We start from the raw sequence: 16,651 nt of genomic DNA on the forward strand, positions 1-16,651 counted from the left end.
TGTATACTGTCATTTGAAACCAAGGCAGTAGGGCTTGAATATGGATGCACACTTTATAGTAAGGCAAGAGATTCTGATTAGTGGGAAATTTATCTTAGCCAGGGGTGGTATAGATACCAAATAATATTGAATATAGGAGAATAGGTTTGAGGACTTACCAGTTTTGATAGAGGAGGAAAAAAAAAAACCCTAGAAATTTGGAGGTGCTATTTGAATCTGAGATGGTGTTTTAACAGTGTTTGGAAAATTATTGCTCAAGGTTCTTGGGAAAAGTTTGTAAATCACAAATATACTGTATATAGGATTGAAAGTGAATTGACCTGGAGTTTTATTCTGGGATAGCTCCATTCTAAGTGCTTGATTTTACACTGTGCAACTTCTAGGTTCCCCATTCGTGGTGCCTATTGTCCTCTCGTAATTATTCACAGCATCCCTTTCACTCTTAAAAGTGTTCTGGTTTACTTGATGATTTTTTCTTTTCTTTCTTTCCTTTTTTTTTTTTTTTTTTTTTTTGAGTAGACTCCACACCCAGCATTGAGTCCAACACAGGGCTTGAACTCACGACCCTGAGATCAAGACCTGAGCTGAGATCAAGAGTCAGATGCTCTACTGACTGAGCCACTGGGCACCCCGAAAGTGTCCTGATTTACATAATAAATTATGTGGTTGTGTTACCCATAAGTGTAGTATCTGCCTTTGGGTACTTAATATGATGAAGGTATATGAAATTTCTTCCTATGTTGGATAATGTGTTTTTCCTTCAGCTGAGAGACTTATGTTTAGTGGAGTTATGAGGGCATTGGTAAAAAGAGTCTCGTGGGAAGTGTGGGTGATCTCAAGGTTTAAGATGATTTGTAGGCTAGAAAAGAGCTCTGTGTTTTCTGTTCCTGCATCATAAACACAAGATGGGTGGATATCACTTTGCTTGTCTGGGTTAACCTAAATTCTCATTGCTGAAGGAGTTTTGCATTAATGTGTCATTTAAAAAAATATCTGCAGTCGGGCATGTTGGTGGCTCAGTAAGTTGAACATCCAACTCTTGGTTTCGACTCAGGTCATGATCTCATCATGGGTTGTGGGATTGATCCCCGCATCAGGCTCCACACTCAGTGGGGAGTCTGCTTGCAGAGTCTGTCTGCCCCTCCCCCTATTTGAGCATTTGTGTGTGTGTGTTCGCATGTGCTCGCTCTCTCTCTCTCTCTCAAATCTTTAAAAAAAATTTATCTGCAGTCAAGTACTAAATGCAAAGGGCAAGTAAATCTTAGTACATGATTGTTAAGTATTTTTCAGTTGGTATATTTAATTATTTTTAATGGACTTTTTTTTAGGGCAGTTTGGGTTCATAGCAAAGCTAAGAAAAAGTACTGAGAATTAACTATATATCCCCTGTCCCCACCCACACATATAGTCTTCTCTAGAACACCATTTCTATCAGAGTGGTACATTTGTTACAATTAGTGAACTCACAGTGATACCACATTATCACCCAAAGTCTGTAGTTTACATTAGCGTTCCTTCTCAGTGTTGTACATTCCAAGAGTCTGGGCACATGTAATGACCTGTATCCACCATTATAGAGTCATAGAGAATAGTTTCACAGCCCTAAAAATCCTGTGTTCCACCTGTTCATTCTTCCTTTCCCTTCCCCTTAGCCCCTGGCAGCTACTTTTTACTATCTCCATAGCTTAGCCTTTGCTAGAATGTCATATAGTTGGAATCACATAATATGTAAGCTTTTCAGATTGGCTTTTTTATTTAGTAATATACATTTAAGTTTCCTCTGTGTCTTTTTATGGCTTGATTGCTCATTTCTTTTTAACACTGAATAATATTTCATTGTCTGGAGTGTATTTAATTTTAAGAAAGTATTCTTAATAGTCTCTTTCTGAATAGGCTTAGTAAGTTCCACAGGTAGGCTCTTCATTCTTCTAACAGCAGATTGAATGTATGTTAAATTCCCATTTAATGGAGGTGAAATTGTGTGTTGCTTTAAGAATCATTTGCCCTGTGGCTACCCCTTCACCATTTAAACATAATAACATATTGCCTCTTTTGGAGATGCAACTGAAATTCCAGGAATGAACGGTAACTGTGTAAATTGTTGAGAATTTGGAGAGAAATACAGATTTCCATTAAGTATGTAATACCAAATATTCCTTAGATCCTGTTGTTTAATCCCACCATATAAACAATTTTGCCATCATTATGACTTAAGTAGTGGGGAAGCTTGCAATTCCAGTACATTGTCAATATGGTTAATAGGTGGAGTCAAATTTAACTCCTTTCATAACTCATTTTAAAAATTCAGAATAAGGCTCATAGTTTTATTGAACATCCTCAGTTTTTAAATTGAGAGACTGTTGAAGCCTAGATGGGGGAAGGAAATTCCCCATTCCATGCAGTTGTCAAAGTGGAGACTCTCTTAGTCATTTGCTTATGTGTAACTATCCTTATTTTCCAAATTCATATCTGGTTAATCTTTATAGAAAGATTGAAGAGATCCGTAAGGTAAGAAAAAGAACATAAACTTTGCAGTACGTCATGGAAACAGGAGCTACGTTCCTGTTGATTTTCTACCCCTCCCCCCACCCCCGCATTTACTTGTTCTGTGGCATATTGGTTTTATTTGTTTCCAGTACTTTGCTGCGGAATTGCAGGGTGAGAGTTGGTTTAGTCTTGGGCATTAGGCTGAGATTCCATACGTTTCCTTTTCAAAAATTGAGAAAATTTGGTTGGGATTAAGTATAAGCTTCTTCCCAAGAAAAAAATGTTTCCCAAAATAATCTTTGGAACCAAATGGGTGCTGTTTTTATGAAAGGTTAAGGATTTTTTGTAAAGATGAATAGTATTAGGCACTGTACTCAAAGTCTGATGCTGCTTTGGGAGCTTCTAGTATGGATTCTGGGCCTTGTATCTCAGTCATTAACAGCAAGCACATGAGAAGACCCTTCTTTTAAATCTTCTAAAGCAGAATAATAAATTATTTACCTGACCTTATTAGAAGTGTTGTCCAGATAAAGGAAGGGAATTAATTCCTGTTTTGGTGTATTTTATCCTACCAAAAGTGCATTGCATTCAGTGGTGAATCATTTGGAAAGAAGTGTAATTATGTAGAAAGTTCCATTCTCAGTTCCTTTTTCATCCTCCCTGAGTGATCTCATCTCCTCCCTTGGCTTCAACTTCCATCTAAGCTGATAATTCCCATGTGCATATTTCCAGCCTCCACCTCTCTCCTGAATAACAGATCCATATTTTTAACTACATCTGAACATATTACCAGCATAGCTTATCCTGTATGTGCCTTCAAAGCCAACTCTCAGTTCATCTTCCTTTATTCCATTTACAGTATCCCTCTTCACCTGTGGTCAACAATTTAAGTTGATTAATTCCCTTAAACATTTCTCAAATCCATCACCTTTTCATCATTTCTACATCTACTGTTACTTAGTTCAGACTCATTTTTAATTTGGACTATCAGAGGAGTTTTTTAGCTCCTTTCTTCTGATCTGTCCTTCGTACTGCCACCAGTCAGATCGGTCACACTGCTTGTTCTATAGAAAGCCCAGGCTGCTTAGCCTGCAGGATGCTTGTCATTCTCCTTAAATTGTGAGGTCTTGAGTTTATAGAGTGTCTCCTTTTTCTGAGTAACATGAGTACTTAGCAGGTGTTTGGTATATAAAAGCAATAAAAAAATGTGGATTTTTTTTCAGCTGTATCTAGAACCATTCTGCCACTTCTCAACCCTGTGCTCATAACTGTTTACTCTTGCCTAGAGCAAGACCGTCTCCTCTCTCCCCACAACTGACAAGGCTAAACTTAGATTTCATGCATAAGTTTTTTATGCATCTATCAGCCACAGCACAATTAGCTATTTCTTATATGTTCCTGTTGTCTTTTGTATACATCTGTTGTGGAAATAGCCATTGTCACTTGTATTGTATTTTGATTATTTTTCTGTGTCGTCCTCAAGGTTGAGCTCTCTTTAGGAACAAAGTTTATTTTAATTATCCCTGTGTACAGTTTTTAGTAAATAGGCCCTCAAAAAATGGTCAATTGAATTAGAAGCATGCTTACAGCGTATAGATTGAGAACTAGAACAAAGACAAGATAAAAGCCATTATTACGAAGTCATAGTATATGTGCTGCTTGAAGGGAGCATAAACCCTAGTGAGTGATACAATTTTTTAGCAACCGTTTTTGCCACATTTGCTCTTTTGATTATGAATCAGACTCAACTTGTAGGAGAGTATTACTTGGTTTCAGAAACATCTGTGTGGCTCTTACGCCCATATTTCCCTTCTATTTGAAAAAGCTAAAAAATTGATCAGTTTCACACTGACATTGTCAAAGCGTTGTCTGTGATCCAACAATATCAGTATCACCTGAGAACTTGTTAGAAATGCACATTCCCAGGCTCTGCTTCAGACCTGTTGAATCAGAATCTTGGGATGGGGCCTAGCAGTCTATGTTTTAACAGATGATTCTGATGCATAATAAGATTTAAGAATAGCTGCTCTAGGATTCTGCCATCTAAGAAAAGTTTTGCTTTTGACATATAATAACAAAGTTTCTAGTGTGGTTTCCACTATAAGCTATTTATGCTTTGGAAATAATTCCTCAGAAGAGAAGACTGGGACTATATTACCTAACATTCTGGGATGTGATTCAAAGATTGAATATCCCTATGTGCAAACTATTTGACTCTGGTTTCTGGGAATGGCTGTTTAAAAGGAGGCGGGTTTCCTACCTCTTTCAGTTAAAATCTCTTCTAGATTATATTCAGACTGTCAGCTTGCACTGCTTATGTTAATGGTCATTCTTATGGGGGATATATGATGATGAAGGAATGAGATGAGGTCAACCCTCTTGGGTCCCCTCCCCTTTTGGGAGCTTTGTACTATAGCTCAATAAACTTTGCTTTGCTGCCCACCACCAAAAAGAGAGAGAGAGATGAATTGTATCATCTTCTAAAGAATGAGCTGAGATATGTCATGTTTAATGTTTAAATCCTGATTTGATTATTGTCAGGGACAGAAAGTGAGTTTGTTATCAAAGTTATACTGAATCTAGGGGTGCCTAGGTTCACATGGCTCAGTCATTGAGTGTCTGACTCTTGGTTTCAGCTCAGGTCATGATCTTAGGGCCCTGAGATCCAGCCCTATGTTGGGCTGTGTACTTGATGGGGAGTCTCCTTGAGATTCTGTCTCACCTTCCTACTGCTTGTTTTTAAAAAGTTATATTGAATCTATAGGCAAGTGAATTTCACAGAAAAAGTAATTAGTGAAGGTCAGCTTTTCATTAGTAATTACCCATGGCTGTGAGATTGGTTTCTTTAATTGGAGTATTCAGCTTTTCTAGCATATTGATTTTGCATATTCATTTGAATCATATTCATATTGATCTAGCATATTGATTAATTTTGCCTTTTGTTGTTGTCATTGTTTTTAAAGATTTTATTTATGTATTTGACAGAAAGAGACACAGTGAGAGAGGGAACACAAGCAGAGGGAGTGGAGAAGGGAGAAGAGAGAATGCAGGGCGTGATCCCATGACTCTGGGATCATGATCTGAGCCAAAGGCAGATGCTTAACAACTGAGCACCCAGGTACCCCTATTTTGCTTTTAATAAATCCTAACTGGAGGGTCAACTGAGGCATGCTCTGTAACTGTTTCCCACCCCCCACCCCCAACACACACAAAAAAATTGGTTTTGGCCTCACAGTTCCATTTGGATGTAGTTCTAGACTGGCCCATAGCTATTTTTGACCGTCTATTGGAATAGCAGAATTTTTTTTTTAAGATTTCATTTATTTATTTGACAGAGATCACAAGAGATCACAAGTAGGCAGGCAGAGAGAGAGGAGGAAGCAGGCTCCCTGCTGAGCAGAGAGCCCGATTCTGGGCTCCATCCCAGGATCCTGGGATCATGACCTGAGCTGAAGGCAGAGGCTTTAACCCACTGAGCCACCCAGGCGCCCCAGAATAGCAGAGTTTTTATGAGCATTAAATGTATAAGGGTTTTACTGTTTGAAACCAGATCTTTTATTAAGAACACCGTTTGAGATATAGCTGATTTGTATGCGTTTGTCTATCTCCTTTGGATGAGATGTCCTTGGTTTTTAATGGCTAGTAAAATTAGCTCTTTTCCTTTGTGTACTAGCAGCTTGAGTACTATTTGTGGAGTTATGTAGATTTCCTCAAGCTTCCTTAAAAACTAGCTTGATAGCTGTTTGTGGCTATTTCGTTTTTTCTCCTTGGACACATCCTTAGTTTTTAAACACTAAGGTTATAGTCATTTTGATATCACAGTCAAAATGAGACCTGATCAGTTATATTCAGCCTCACTTTCTTTGTTCAAGATTAAATTAAAATGCCTCTTCATTCTTGGAGTGAGGAGGAAATGTTGTTAGCCTCAAGGAGTGTCTTTAATAATGAAGCTATTTATTTGATGTCTGTAAAAGACTTCAGTGGCCAGGATTTTCTAATAAATAACATGTAAGCAGAGCTTTCAATCTGTTAGAACCCTTTTGATGACATTCAGGGTCCTAGGCTGGTGTTACTGAGCCCCCCTGGAGCATGTTACATATACATGAAAAAATGTAAGAGGGGACCAGAATTCTAAATTTTATTATTAATTGCTGGCAACTCTACCTTATTTAAGGTCACTTTCTATTCGAAACATAGTTAAATTCTTTGAATCAGTGGTTTTCAGTGCTTTTATTCCTTTTGAAAATTGAAAAATGAAGAAAAAGTGCAGTAGACAACCCCTCCCCCCATGGGTGAGTCTTAGAACACCCAGAGCTGGTTTAAGTCATCCTTTGTTACAGACTAGAATGCGTGCACAAAATGACCACCTATATTATTATATTATAGCCATATAGGTTGCAAAGTAATTTTTCTATACCATTGTTTATATGAATTTCACCATGACCTTTTGAAGGAGTTAGGGATTATTATCCCCAGTGTTCAGATGAGGAGATTGAGGTTGAAGAAGTTGAAGAATTCAACCTAGATGTAAACCGTGCCTCATTTCCCTGTAAGCTGTGCAGCTCTCAGCTTACTAGAAAGATCCTTATTTGTCCACTCATTCAGTAGCAATACAATTGAGACACAGATGTCTAACTTGGAGGCCTGGGACACCCCTGTATTATAAGCAAAATTTTGTTTTTATTTTCTGGGATGAGAGAAGCCCATGGTTTCTTTTTATCATACTTCTAACCTACTTTCTTTCTTTCTTTTTTTGTCACTGACTTTTAGACCCATGGATCTATATAGATCATGATTGTTTAGCCTGTCAATGGTAATTGACAACAGGACTGAATGAAAATCCTTGTTGAAGATTAGTCACATCTGATGCATCCCTTCTCTGTCCTAAAATAACATTCGCATAGAGCTTTACAGTTTACAGAGCTTTTCCACATAAACCACGTGACTTACAACTATCTCATAAAGAAGATAGCATCTTTCCTGTTTGAAGAAACTGCTCAGTGTTAAGAGAATTTAAGGTGTGGAGGTACTGACTCAAAATCTGACACTGTTAGATGAGATTAAGCTTAATCTGACATGGTCCAAAATCCTGTAACTACCATTTTATCTTACATTTTGTGAATTTATAGTTTGGCCAGGCCAGTGTTCAGTATCTTCCCATATTTCATTGCTAAATAGCTTGAGTTGTAATCTGTGGGGTTATTCTTTTTTTTTTTTTTTTTTTTAAAGGAGAATCTTATACTGCCTCTTTGTATTCTCATTACTCTTGGGCTTTCCACAGTGTTCACAATTATCTGATTCGATGGTTTATAACTCTAGTAACATTTCAAATTCCTTGAGTCCCCACTGCTACTATAATTCTCCCCTTTCTAGTTTCCCTTCTTTTTCATTGTGTTCTGCAGTCTACTTCCATTCTGGTTCTAAATTTATTTTAAAGGTTAATTTTTTGTTATTTCTTGAAGTTGGATTCTAATTTAGAACTCATTTTGGATGTAACATTTCTGCTTCCCAGCCTGTTGTGGGGCAGTGCTGAAGGCTACTGCATGTGGCCTGTTCAGCATTATTTCTATGGAGACATATAATAATAGGTAACATTATTGAGTGCTTACTATGTGCCAGGCACTGTTTTAAGCTGTGTTATTTCATTTAATTCTTGCAATAACACTATGAGGTTGCTACTGCTATTAGCCTCTTTCTGCAGATTAGGAGAAGCTCAGAGAGGTTAGGTCACTTGCCTGAGGTCATATAGTTAGTGATTGCACCTCCAGACAATCTGATTGTAGAGTTTGCTGCTTTTAATCACTAAACTACATAGTCTCCTTCAGACTGGATTGTCCTGTTTCTCCAAAACAGAAGGCGGGCTAAAATGCTGAACAGATATCTTTAGCCATTTGGATGGTACCCTTTCTAAATAAAGGGTGGGCCCTGGCATAGAAACTAGTGATGGGGGCAGTCCTAAACCTTTGTCATGTCTGCCTGATTGAGGTAGCTGTGAAAGGAATGGGTTTGTAATTGCTGCCATTTCTACCTACAGATCAGACTAATCCGTGAGATCAGACCCAGATACTTCCTGCTGCAGAAAATGAGGTTATCCCATTTTCATCCACTCCCAGGGCCTCGGGCCTGCCTTACCCTTGATGGTTACACACAGAATAAGTGCATATGGATTTATGACCTAGCTTTGTTGTTAAGGAATAGCGATAATAATTCTTAAGTTAACAGTAAGGATAGGCAAGATGTGGGGCGACTGGTTGGCTCCATCAGTTAAGCTTCTGCCTTCAGCTCAGGTCATGATCCAGGGGTCTGGGATTGAATCCTGAGTTGGGCTCCCTGCTCAGCAGAGAATCTGCTTCTCCTTTTCTCTTTCCCTCTGCCTCTCCCCCGCTCGTGCTCACTCTCTGTCAAATAAATAAATAAAAATCTTCTAAAAAAAAAAAAAAAGGTAGGCAAGATGTGTACATACAACCTGTATATACAGCCTTATAGCAGTTCATAGTTGTTTAAACATATTTGAAATACTATGCCTATAACCACAGTTAGAGGTCAGCTTGTCTTGCTCAGTCTTTCTTCTTTTTGATGTATATCATATGAGAGTGTGTTTGAGGGTAAGATGGGGGGAGAGAAATGCTCTTTTCTTCTTGGCTGTCATTTTATTTTCTCTTTATTATGTGGCATGAAGGAGACAGCAGCATGAGCCACCCACAGGGAATTAGTAGTAAACAGGGGCTTGAAGGGAACAGCTGTTTAAAAAAAATAAGAGGTGACAAAAGCAGGTTAGATTTAAAAGCCTGGCCTTGGCAGTAGTCAGCTGAGAGAGAGAGAGAGAGGGAGAGAAGTTAGTCTTATTACCTGTTCAGAGATTGCCCTGGAGGTAAGTGAGAATTTTAGCTGTAAAAATCAGTGGTGATCTCGGGTCCTACGTGGGACTAAGTTAGCTTTTTTGCTTCCTTAGGGCATATGTAAAAGCAGTTTTCTTGGGATTGGGCTCAACTTGCTCTTCTGTGTTCCCTTTTTCTTCTCACCCGCTGCTACATATCTACACATCCAGTTTTTCTGCCAGAGAGCTCCTCCTTTTCTCCGGCTGCTAGCCCCAGCTGTCATCTTTGCTTCCCATCCCCCATCCCCAGTTATGCAATTTTACATTACTGCTTTCCTGGTTTTACTGTCTTTATTTTTTTATACTGTGCTTGCTGTCCTCCTCCAACCCCAGTGTCTAGTCTCTCCCTTCCCCCAAACCTGTGACCACCTCTCAGCTTCCTTTATCAGTGTTGAACTGAATGCGCTTTGTTAGTCCTTCCTCAAACTTGTTTGAGATCTGAGCCCCATTATATGTTACAGTGGGAAGAGATGATGGTGGGGAAGAGGTTTTTCAGAAATTTTGGCTTTTTCCAAAATACTGGATGGGCTTTGACCTGGAGATCAAACAGATGCTTCTGCTGCCCTCCTAACTTCAGGCGGTTGTGTCCTTTAATGTTGAGCGCACATACTAGATTGAAAGCCCTCGGTGGTGAAAGGCAGGGCAGAGTGAGTCAGGCTCTGAGCTGTCTGCCTCCTCCTGCTGCTGCTGCTGCAAGCTGGTTCTTCTCTTCTCCTGAATTGGAGCTAATTTGGGATGGATAATGAGGTAGATGGTTGCTAATAACTTTCCTTTGCTAATTGTGATTTCACGATACTGTGTAGAGAGGTTTTTGTTTTTTTCTTTTCCCTGCTGCCAGGAGGGGAAATAGATCTGTTTTCATGGATTTTTGATGCATGTTCAGCTGTCAAGGAATCCTGTGCTTGGTTTCGTTAGAGGCAGTACAGCTTAATGGAAAGAACAGTAGACTAAGTGCTGAAGACCTGCGTTCTGGTCCCATCTCTGCTCAGGATTAGTTAGCTACCTACGCAGTCATGAACAACTCCCTGCGCCTGCCCGTAGACTTTGTGAAACTATGTGAATGAAAGGGCAATATGATGCATGTGGAAGCACTTTGTAAACTTTTAGGTCTTATAAAAACTTTAGGTACTGCCCTTTATTAATTTTCCCACTGACCACAGTATCAGAGAAATGCATCTAATGTCTTTAAACTCTTCCCTCTTATGAAGCCAGCCTTCTCAAGAGCAGGTGATGAAGTCATCAGAACTAGGGGGCAGTCTTGCTTCTGAACCATCTTTTCTTTTGTTTTCTCACTTTTCCCCTCTGCACCCCACTCCCCCTGCCCCACGCTTGCTTGGGGAACTCTGATCCTGTGCTTCTCTGTCTCCATTCTTTACTAGAATTATAATTTTAAGCAGTTAGTGATCATACTGTGCTGCACATTCCAATGGACAGGTCCTTGCTTTTTGTAGTCAGCAATTATTATTGTAATTATGTAAATTATGTAAAATGTAATTATTAATTTAAGTGGTGACAAAAAATATCTTTAACTTTTAAATAACTACAAAAACCTTTTTCTATTTTAGTAAGGGATATTGGCCACACTTGTGGAAAGTATTAGGAGACCATGCTTTGGCTTTGGACACACCTGGATTTCAGGCCAGAGTCTTTCACTGTTAGCTTGTGACTGTGGGCAAAGTACTTAACTTTTTAGGGCCTTAGTTTCCATCTTTAAGGGTGTTATGGTGGCACCTATCTTATAGGACTGTTGTGAGGATTAAATGAAGTAATATAAAGTGCTTATCACATTGTCTAACACATAATTTGTACTTAGAAAATGTTACCTGTTGGTGCACATGGCTAATAATAAATAATAACAGCTTTCAAAGAGCACATGGATAGATGTCTGTTGTTAGTGTTTTAAGGGATTTTAAATCTTGTTTTCATATAAGTTTGTTTAAATATACATCATATAATTTACTAATTCAGAATTTTTTTTTTTTTTTACTTAGTCCCATTTTCCTATATGCAGGTAGAAAATTAAACTAAATCAGATCAGCATTCCTTCCTCCTTAGTAGTGAGTCTTGCCCAGGGGTGGCAGTGTCAGGTTGAGTGACTTGCTTGGTTCTGTGCAGTGGGAATTGTGTTCAGGCTTTTTCTCAGCTACCTTTGAATTGTGTAGTGTTGGGATTAGAGATTATACTGGAATTGGATGGGTTTTGGGGGTTCTGGACATACTTGCAGGCATTCCTTTTATATTAGCAAGATCAATAGATTGATAAAGAGGCTTAAATGTCACCCTGCGTTTCAGAAGGGGGAAAAGTACAAACCCACCAACAGATTTCTAGAGCATGATCAAGTAGATGGTCTCTGACTTACTGTGGTTCAACTTAAAACTTCTCAACTTTTTGATGGTGCAAAAGTGATACCTATTCAATAGGTATTGAATTTTGATCTTTTCCCAGGCTAGCAGTCTGCAGTCCCTGACTCCCTCATGGTGGCGGACAGCAGCAGCGAGCTGCAGCTCCCAGTTAGCCATGCTGTCACGAGGGTAAACAATTGATACACTTAAAACCATTCTGGACTCATACAGCCATTCTGTTTTTCATTCTCCATGCAGCATTCAATAAATTATGAGATATTCAACACTTACAAAGTGTAGATGTTTTGTTACGTGATTTGCCCAACTGTAGGCCTGTGTAAGTGTTCTGAGCACAGTTAAGGTAGGTTAGACTAAGCTGTGATGTTCTGTAGGTTAGGTGTATTAAATGCATTTTCGACTTTAGAAAATTTTAACTTACAATGGCTTTATCAGGATGTAACCCCATCATAAGTCAAGGACAGTCTGTGCATAATCACAGTGTTTGAGAAGACATAAACTCCCCCAGCTCACAGAAAATGTGAAAATAAGAGCACTTGTAATTTACACTTAATGATTGAGAGTGTGATTAAAACAGAGTACTACTCTTTACTGCTTCCTAGGGATTTATTGATAACCAGTTTTCCATGATGATTAAACCAGTGGTAAAATGAACGACCAGCTTCCTTTACCTGTCCTTCTATGTTAGTTGGCTTTGACTTTAATGAGTGGGCGGGTGGCAGTTTGTGAAATTAAGACATGGTTCCTTGAGTACCACTTTACTTGGAATTGAGATCGCCTTTTCATTGCTGGGGATTGGTGTCTCCTTTCTGAAATTCTGGAACTTCCCCTGCATCTAAGAGTGACATCTTGTTGGCTTCTTGGGGTCTCTGATAGATAGTTCCTTACAAGGAACTGACCCGATCTGAAGAAGTAGTTTAGAATAGCATTTTCAGGCAAAACTTTAATCTAAGGCTGTTAATTATAGTATTCCTATCCTCCCCAGATACTCAGTGTTTTATTAATTGAAAGATTAGTATGAATTTGGAGGTCTTGGCCTCTACTTAAGTAAGTATAGTACCTCTCTTAGAGTTCTTAGGTCCATGGGATGGAGTTTATTTCCAAAGGCAAGTACTTCTATGGGTATAAACAGAAAGTTTTCCACTTAGTAACCTCCATTTTCAGCCAGTTCCTTTACATCCTTGGCTTCTGGACTATAGGAAAACTGTTCCATTTAATTTATACCTTTCCTTTGGAATATTTTAAATCTGATGTTGATAGATCCTGGCCCTACTCTGCTCACTACAGAGGGGCCAGCTAGGTCCCCAGGGAAACTGACCAGCCCCTCTTGCCTTGTACCTTGGGATACTGCCTGAATTGGTAGAGATGCTGATGAACCTTAGGTGGAATAAATGGGTGAGAGAGAGTATGCTTGCACTGTGATTTAGTTTATTATGGACCCTACTCCCAAGTTCTTCAATTAAGTCTGGATTTTCTACTCTCTTTCTGCCATTGCCACCTCGTCTTATGGGAGTGTATGCTAAAGGTTACAAAAACTTTAATTCCTGAATAATGCCTGGCAATGTTGTTGAGGCCTAGCCTTCACCATAGAATTTAATTCATCATTACATATTTCTTATTCTTTATGAGCTGGCCTCTGGGAGCTAGGCAAGTAAACTATGTAGACAGAGCCTGTCAAGTACCATGGTTATTTTTAAGACTGACTTTTCAGGAGAGTTCTCCAGTTGTATGAACTTACGGAATTGTGGAAGACGTAGTCCCTCTATTGGCAATGAGTTGGATTGCTGTTACTGTTGGTTCCACTGCTGAGCTGACACCCTTAGTAATTCGCACTCTGAAGTACAGACTGTCTTGTTTTCCTGGGCCTGAAGGTCTGCATTCAGGTAGAGGTTACCTAGTCACAGCTAGCTGGGCCGTTTGTTTGCCAGAGACCCAGGGAAGAATAGGATGTGGGGGGAAGGCCGTCCTGAACTCAGCATGGAATCCTGCACAAGAGAGAAATAGGCTACCTTTTCAGTTGAAATTTGGACTTTGATTCCCAAGAGAAGGTGTCATTAGGTCAGTTGGTATTTCTTGTTGAGGCCCACTGAAGACTTTCCATCTCTAACAAAGTGTTCCCCCATCTAAAAGAGAGATCCTGACTTGGCATATTGAACTACTGCTGCTTGCGGTTATCTTTCATCACTTGCCTGAATTTGGAAAGGTAATGGTTTGTGCTCTAAGGAAAAAGACTCTTCCCTGAGACCTGAGGCTTTCTCATTCCTACCAACTGGGCCCATTGCTAAAACGCTTTCCAGTGGGCTTGCTTCTGCCTGGCTAGCACCTGGGCCGCCCCAGCTTGTAATTAGCCTGCCTTTGCTTCATAAGCTTCCCAGGGTGGTTCTTCTTCTAAAAGCTTGTATGAAATGCTATTTACTGTCTCTTTATAGTTTAAAAATGAATCCTTTTTGTTCTTTGCAACTCATTTGCTTTTTTCTTTTCTTTTCTTTAAATTACTATTAACACCTGTTGATTCTTTTTTTTTTCTGATTGGCCTGTCACTGCATTCCTGCTCCCCCTCCCTCTAGCTGGGTTTGTCAAGTCGCCCATGTCAGAAACTAAGCTCACTGGGGACGCCTTTGAGCTGTACTGTGACGTGGTCGGGAGCCCCACGCCAGAGATCCAGTGGTGGTACGCAGAAGTCAACCGGGCAGAGTCTTTCAGACAGCTGTGGGACGGTGCTCGGAAGCGCCGTGTCACCGTAAACACCGCCTACGGGTCAAACGGCGTGAGTGTGCTGAGAATAACCCGGCTCACCTTGGAGGACTCTGGGACTTACGAGTGCAGGGCCAGCAACGACCCCAAGAGGAATGACTTGAGGCAAAACCCCTCCATAACATGGATTCGAGCCCAGGCCACCATAAGCGTCCTTCAGAGTGAGTCCAGCACCCTACAGTAGTAGTACTGTAGTCATTAGAGGTGGCCCGATGACCCTTCCCTTCTGCTTCCTTTCCCTCTTCCCCAGTATGATCGCTAACCCCACCCCTTGTCTTCGTTTTTTCAAACCCATGACCCTTCTGGTTGTAGTGTATGAAAACATCTGTGGCAACATTTTTTTTTTTTTTCCCCTTTGCCATCCTCTCTACCTCCCTCATCCCCCATCCCTTCTCTGTGTCTTTCTCCTCAGGAACAAAGAACTTGGGGAAATCCGTGCCTGTCCAAATCATCTGCAATGGGAAGAGGTGGGGAGGGAGAACTGGGGGGCTCAAAAACCACTTAAACTCACAAAACCAGGCAGTTAAACCAGGGTAGTGTTGAATTGTTTCTTTCCCTCCCCTTTAATTTTGTAGTAGGTTTCCTGCTATCCTTTTGCTGATTTGTTCTCTGGTGCCTTTTTATTTTTGTTTCTCTCCCCAATCTAACTACTTTTTATTTTTTCTGTTCATCTGTTTGAAGCTCTCTGAGTAGCTGCCTTCACCTCTATGGTTTTAAGTTTGTGTCTGCCCAGTTTCTTCCCTCACTGTGACTTGGTGTCATCCTGTTCTGTGATGGGAATGTCGCCATGGGTGCGGTGTGGTGGTGTGTTTTGGTTGTTGGGTGGCATGTAAGCTTGGATATTTCCATAGTTCCAGCTCTTTTTCTTTTCTAAAACAGTGGCACGTGCTTCTCTGATAACAGCCCTCCACTACAGCAGTACACTCCTTACTGGTCCTGCCCATCCAGTCTCCTGCTCTCTTAAAAGCAGCAGCCTGATATTTTTTCCATATGTCTTGCTGGTAGGCACCAGGTGACACTAAACTGCAAAGTATTTTTTTTAAACCCCATCTTGCTGTTCCAAAGTCAGATTTGCATCTGCTTCCTGTTCACAGATAGTTTGACTCTGATGACTGACTGTTGGCATGGTGCTCCTTATCCCAGAGATTGGCAACCCCAGAACTAGTTTGTAAGCCATTCACACTGGCCTTTTCTTGTGTTTTGAAAAAAGAAGAAACTAAATTCCAACTAAGTGATGAGGGGGAGCTAAGTGGCTGGCTCAGAGTTCTTCTCTTCTTCTGTTGTAGCAGGTACAGGTAAGACATTAGACACAGGAGCTCTTGTGGCCACCTCTCTTTCTGAAAAGTGTCTTGTCTTACTACTTGTACAGTGGGAAGAAGAGGGAGGGAGAAGTCTCCAGTGAGCTAGTGCTCCTGGCTGGGAAGAGTTAGTTCTAGCCCCACATCTGACCTGATTATAATTGAGGGAGCATACTTTACTTAATGGAAAGATCCTTTGGGTTTTCGCCTTCTCTTCAAGAACTCAGACTTACAGCCAGTACTGGCTTAAGGAACTGATTGGTTTAGAAGGAGTAAGTAAAAATAGTAAAAACACATTTATGAGGAATTTAGTAATAACACAGGAAATAATAGGACATGGGCCCTGAATCTATATACTTTATGGAAGATAGCAGGTTAGTTGTTTGTTCTTTATAGTATCTTAGAAGATGCTTATGAAGAGGAGAGAGGCCTTAGGGGAGAGAGAGGAGAGGCTGCTGCAGCTGGCACTGTTCAATCAGAGAACCTGCTTCTGGAAAGGGGAAAAGAAAACCTGTCTATGTGAAAATGGGGAATATTAACCCAGCAATTTTCCTTTTATTTAACAGTTTTTCCCTTGCACGCTTCCTTCTCCTGCCCCCCTGCTCCTTTCCTTATAAAAGCAGAATTACCCAAATGGCCACAAAGATCTACAGAAGTTTGTAGGCATGGACTGGGCTGGGCATATGGTACTTGTACTTCCAGGAGCTTGACTCAAATAAACTCAGAGTTCAACGGTCATGCCTTGGGGCCAGAAGAAGATGAGTCTTTGGGGGTACTTACCTACCAATCCTTGAGAATATATAACATTTCCCCAGTTACTTGGAAATAAACTTCCTAACTTAGAAGTGTCTCATGTGGTTAAACCAAACCCTGGC

The 16,651-nt window shown here is 40.2% G+C and overlaps 1 protein-coding gene across 2 annotated transcripts in view; it reads left to right on the top strand.

Moving 5' to 3' along the window:
• Positions 1 to 16,651, top strand: part of NPTN (neuroplastin) — a 69,941-nt gene that overhangs the window by 19,878 nt on the left and 33,412 nt on the right. Inside the window, exon 2 of one of the 2 annotated variants that reach the window (XM_080807575.1) lies at positions 14,292 to 14,639. The exons of the other annotated variant lie outside the window; for it this stretch is intronic. Coding sequence (XP_080663701.1) covers positions 14,292 to 14,639 — 348 coding nt within the window. The remainder of the gene's footprint in view (positions 1 to 14,291; positions 14,640 to 16,651) is intronic. 2 annotated transcript variants of the gene reach the window in all.

The sequence above is a fragment of the Martes martes genome (assembly GCF_963455335.1).
Source record: "Martes martes genome assembly, chromosome: 7".
Classification (NCBI taxonomy): domain Eukaryota; kingdom Metazoa; phylum Chordata; class Mammalia; order Carnivora; family Mustelidae; genus Martes; species Martes martes.